Raw genomic sequence first — 5,786 nt, forward strand, 5'->3', positions numbered from 1 at the left:
GTTAAAAGCTAGTGTTTACAAGCCTTACACATTTCTCCCTACTTTATCAGCAGCACTTTTATGCTTTCCCTATCACAACTAAAACACATTGTCAATATAGCTCCTGGGAGCCCAACCTTTTATACTGAGGGAGAGGCCACCTTTTTGATATTTTTAGCCAGCTAACCTAAGTTCAAAGACCAGGCAGTGCCTCCTGGTTACTATGGACAATACACTCATTATGTTCTACCTTCACTGTCTCCCTGCATGAGGGAAACTTGGATGAAATGTTGGACAAGAAAGTGTTATGGACAAGGTAAAAATATCTAATCCGGCCTCTGTAGTCAGCTGTAGTAATACATTTTGGTGGAGACTTTTAATGTACAGTATATGAATATGATATTATCCAGAATGCTAAGGCTTTAAGATAAGTAAAGTCCTGGAAATGTTGGTAAAGGCATAGGAATCATCACAACAACAGATATGGTCATAGAAGTTGTTGCTGAACATGTTTAAGACAGTAAGAAAAAACAAATATTGATCTTACATCCAGCTTTGCTAAACTTTCCTGTTTAACATTTTCTGGCAGGATCTATCTTTGTTTTTGCCTTTATAGGGCAAATATATACCAGTGCATTTTAGTGGTAGATATATACCAATACATTTTAGTGGTAGATTGAAATAACCAAAGATGAAAGAGAGAAGGGCCCAATAACATCTTGATGGTGATATAAGAATAGAAGGAGGCAATATTCAATGAAAAGCATGTGGTAGAGTATCCAGCCAGTCAGAGGCATTGGAGGGTGTGCCAAAAATTTTAACCTTATTTGTTTGCACGTGGTATCAAGAATACAGCATACTGAATTTAATCCCCTTGACCCAGAGTCTCTTTTCTAACTTCCTAAATAACACGGTCACGGTTTCCTCTGTGACTTGGGGGGGGAAATTGGAAAAGAAAGTATTTTCATAAGACAAAGGATTATTGGTAAGGATGAGATCCTAGTTTTTCTATAGTTCAGGAACCTGACCAGAAGGCCTAGGCGCCTCATCAGGTTGCCTAATGAGCAGAGGTGAGCTCATCATGGTACTTTTTCTACTTTCTAATTACAGCTTGCAGTGCCTCTAGGATGATCTGGGTGCTGAAAAAGTGGGTCAGTTGAGTGATGATGGCCATCAGACTGAGGCGATCTTGTAGAAATAAAATGTACTGCAGTGGAAATCTCTGTATTGCAGTTAAATGTTGCTTTATTTTCTTTAAACAGGCTATAAAATGTCTTTTATTAAAGTTGTGCTTAAAATATATCCACTTAATCTTCATAGCTCCTTAACCCATATTCTCCTACAAGCTGTCAACCTAACGGATTTTCGGGATGCTGCACTCTTAAAGCTAGAAGTTGATGGACCATTTGCCGGCGACTTGATTGATCGAAGAAATGAAGATTATGTTCTCATACAAATTGTTCAAATGGATGATCCTGTTTCAAGGAGGCGCCGCCCTACCCAGGTGGCTGTCTTTCTATAATGAAAAGCAATATATGTTTTTGTGTTAAGGACTACTTAACCTTACATTTTACAGCATGTAACTTGAAAACTGCCTTTAGTTTTTTATACAATAAACATTTTCAGTGCTTCGGTTAGACTGTATGGATCTCTCTAAAGTCTTGGTTTGATAACCATTCTTCAATAGTCTGCTGTTGAGCATGTTTAAAGAACAGGTTATTTTATAAATGTTTAGCCAACCCTCATTCACTTACATTCTCCCTGGACATTCATTGAAGTTATAAAATTTCCTAGCAAATGGCTATTTGCCAGTGTTGGCTGTTGTCTGATCCCCCCAGCCCCCCCCCCCATTTCCTTATAACTAAGCAACTGTACTTTTTAAAGTTGGGATCCACTTTATGGTTCAAATGCCAATTTGTAAAATGACAAATATGCAGTCAATATTAGTGTTGGTTGAATATCTCACTAATCGATTCGACAGCTATTCGATCGAAGAGTTAGATATTGTTTGGGTTATCGAACACCATTAAAGTCAATGGTCTGAGAATTTGGGTGATTTTTTAGAGACTGTGAAGAACTGCAAGAGCAATCGGAAGGTTTTGAATAGGGAGACTTGTCCCCATTTAACCTCTAGTGCCCGGGGATCCCATACTGACATTGTGGGATGGACCTGTAAATAAATAAGTTACTTACACAAATCACACACATTCAATAAATTACTTTAACTTTTTTTAAACACATTTTTTCACACATGAATTTGCTCCATCGAATCCCGTGTTTTTCGGGTCAGGTCTATACTAATTCGAACAGCCATATTCGGGTCGAATATAGGGACAACTCGAATTCAAACACCATCACTAGTCAATATATGCAATACAAGTAAGTACCAATTTGATTGTGACAGTTTTAAGTAATATGTAGGTGTAGTAGAAATGTTTAGGTAAATTAGTATAGCAGTATACAAAGTCTTTGTAAAGCCAGCCTAAAAACATGAAAATATCAGTAGTTTTTAAGTGACCTTAAAATCAAGCATACCTTGCATGAAAATGATTCCACAAAAAATGCAATTAAACATAATTAGAATGTGTACATTAAGGGGAAAATCTTTATACCTTACACTAAGATATTTTTTGGGCATGCCTGGGTGAAAGTAGCATCACTATGCTTTCCTGTGAGTTTCTTGGAAAGCTGAAGATGTGTCATTTGAAAAAGAATACAGTTCTAAGTTCTTCTGTATTGAGAGAGAGACCATACCCCTTTGGGATGCATTCCCCCCTATGTTTCAAATTTTAGAAGCTGTAACAGAATGGTTAATTTGTGATTATAATGATTGGACCTTCTTTTATGCACTTTACAATGCCTTCTGTTTTTAAATGTGGAAACCTGGGCAGATACTGGTCTAATTTCTGCAGAAGAATACATAAAGAGTGTATGAGACTTCTGCAGAGAGACAGCCGTTTTCCTATGTTGAATTTTCGAGACCCAGTCTTTTATAGAAGGGGCTGACGTTTGTTTCCAAAGTCTTGGAATGAAGGCCATGAGAAAATGATGAAGCACCCCCTCTTTTGGTAGTTTTGATCAACCCAGGAACCATAGACAGTAGGGTCACCTTGGGAAATTTAGGGATGTCAGACCTGGTACAAGCGTAAAATTATAATTGGATCAGTGTTTCCCAAAAACTAAAAATCACCAGGCATTCCCACCAGATATGAACCTTTTTGGGAAAGGCAGCGCCAGCATCTTTAGGACTCGGTAGGAGAAATGCGATGCAAGTCCACAGGGCAATAATATTATCTACACAGTATCTTAAAATTGGTCCCCTGTGCTTTGCATATCATGGCGTGAAGGATTTTTTCCAGCTGTCCTTCCATAATGAATCACCCAAATCTCTTTCCCAATATCTGTTGTAAACGGGGGTGCCCGAGTCATTTTCCTGAGTGATTATGGTATATAACAGTGATATAACATAGGACGGCTTAGTATCCGAGCTAAGTATCGACTCAAGGCCCATCAGACCCCTATGTAGCAGCGATGCATTGGTGAAGGAAGCCACAAAAGACTGTAATTGTCTGTATACCAGCCACAATAGCATCCTACTCTGAGTAGGTATAGTAAGGGATGCCAAGGGGGGGACTTGTCTATTATATAATATTCCTCTTATTTGGGGGGCATCAGATATGTTCCAAGCAAAGAAATGTGATTTGCCCATTGAAAAGCTAATGATTTTTTTAAACTTGAAAATGAATTGCAGGACTGGATTTAGCAGTCCTCTGGCAGAACAGAGTTTTACATCTGTCTTTACATCTTTTCTGACAAAATATTTTGTTAACCTAGAAGGTAAAAGTAAAAAAAAAAAAAAAAATATTCCTAAAAATGTACTTCCAGTCGCTGCTTTCTACTAATGTAGTGCTACCTTTCCAAGTGATTTTGTCTTATGATTATTAGTTCACTAACAGAACTACTATGAGCCAGATGGACGTGTTACGGTCAGCTGAAGTTGGGAGTATAGTAATTGTCATTTCAGCCTTTTGTTCTATGCTGGGCTACCTGTAGTTCTGGTAAATCTTTTTTTGCAAATTATGCTTCACTGTACAGAACATTTACATTTCAATTTGATAATGTTACATTGAAATAAAATATATATATTTATGCTATACTATATACTACTCAACGCATACAATCAAGAAACAAAATACAAAGTTGGAATAAACTGTAAAATGTTAAAATGTGTCACAAAGGTAGTGAGCCTCCTGTGTTGCCATGCTAATAAAGGCATTGAAAAGGGCTAGGGTTCAGAGTTCAAGGTGTTCACCAAAGCAAATGAGTATTGAGCTTTAATGCAAATGGATCTTACATTGTAGCAGTGGATTACATTTAGAGAGGCAACAGCTGACTCTGTCCACAACCTTGCCTGGTGCTTTTGTACCATGCATTGTTTTTGCCCAATGGGCAAAAAAATGCCAGGGCTGGTGGAAAACCTGGATTGATAAAGGTATTGGAATTGGAACAGATACTGGAAACAGATGTTCAGGTTTTTGTCCATTATGCTCTCAAACACTACAATGTAAATAGCTTTCAACATAAGAGCTTAGTAGAACTGTGGTCAAACTAGTCGATCTGTTTAAACACAGTTTGTAAATACCTGTTGATACTGGCATTAGGACCATTGAATAAGCCATACCTATTATTAATATTAGTGAAAGTGTCATAGACTAGATAATTTAGCTACTGTACCCATACAGATGTCAGCATTGTTAATAAACCCCATCGATGAGTAGACGCACTACCCACTGATTCACCTGAAACTCCTTTTTTTCCCCATTTCTTTTTATCAACACATGCCTGCTGGGTCATTGGGGAAGTGTTGTAAAAGCCCAGTTCAATCTCTCCTACTGCATTTACCATTACCAATAAAAAAATGAAGCCTTTTCTGTTAGGACTTTTTATCATGTCAACTTGAATTGAAAATTCTGTATGTAGTGTAATAATCTACCTGCAATAATGGAATCGGAAGGGATTTGTCAGGAAGTTCTCCATATTTAGATTGTACACACACTGGGCATGCTAAGCATTAGTGATAAAATCAAGTTTGATGACGGTTGATACTTGCCTCACTGGTTATATTTTTACTCTTTACCTTATATACCAGGGTATACCTTTTCCCAAAATGTCATGAGAAAAAGAATCTGGATTTATACTCGGTCTGTTTTTCTATACACATAGCAGCGGTGCAGGGGAGGCACAAACTGGTAATAACTTCATTTGTCTCCAGTGATCACAGACCTGGCTTACCTGCAGTTTGTAAGATCAGAGTTGGATTTGTGTCCACCAGAGACAAGTGAGATTATTATAGTTATGTTCCTGATCTAGGGAATAAATTAATGTAAGCTTTGTAGCCAAGGTTCTTTAGTGCTGGGGGAAAGGGGGGGGGGGGGGGGTTGTTATGAAGCATGAGGCTATTTCATATTAGACTCTGATCCTTCAAAATGTGTACACTGTGTCAATTTATTTACAGTTTATACCAAAGCAAAGGACCCAACACAGTACATACTATATATATATATGTTGAACATGTTGAAGTTCTCAATTTGCATTTTAGGCAGATGAATTGCTAAACAAATAGAAGATACACTGTTTATTGGGGACCCTTCGGTTATTGCCCAAAACACAGCAAGTCAGTCCGTCAGGCTTTTCCAAAACCATAAAACATGTATTGCTTTTGTATGTGCTCAGCGAGGTGTTTACTGTTCTAAGCACACAAATGTTAGCAGTAAAAAGTTTTGTGCACATGTTTATATTCAAACAAT

At 37.7% G+C, this 5,786-nt stretch overlaps 1 protein-coding gene across 1 annotated transcript in view; it reads left to right on the forward strand.

The window, feature by feature from the left end:
- OCA2 (OCA2 melanosomal transmembrane protein) overlaps positions 1-5,786 on the forward strand; it is a gene marked incomplete in the record, with an annotated part of 91,987 nt that overhangs the window by 31,895 nt on the left and 54,306 nt on the right. Inside the window, 1 exon segment of the mRNA XM_072412868.1 lies at positions 1,326-1,483. Within this exon segment, the coding sequence (XP_072268969.1) occupies positions 1,326-1,483 (158 nt within the window).

The sequence above is a fragment of the Pyxicephalus adspersus genome, chromosome 1, assembly GCF_032062135.1.
Source record: "Pyxicephalus adspersus chromosome 1, UCB_Pads_2.0, whole genome shotgun sequence".
In the NCBI taxonomy this organism is placed as follows: domain Eukaryota; kingdom Metazoa; phylum Chordata; class Amphibia; order Anura; family Pyxicephalidae; genus Pyxicephalus; species Pyxicephalus adspersus.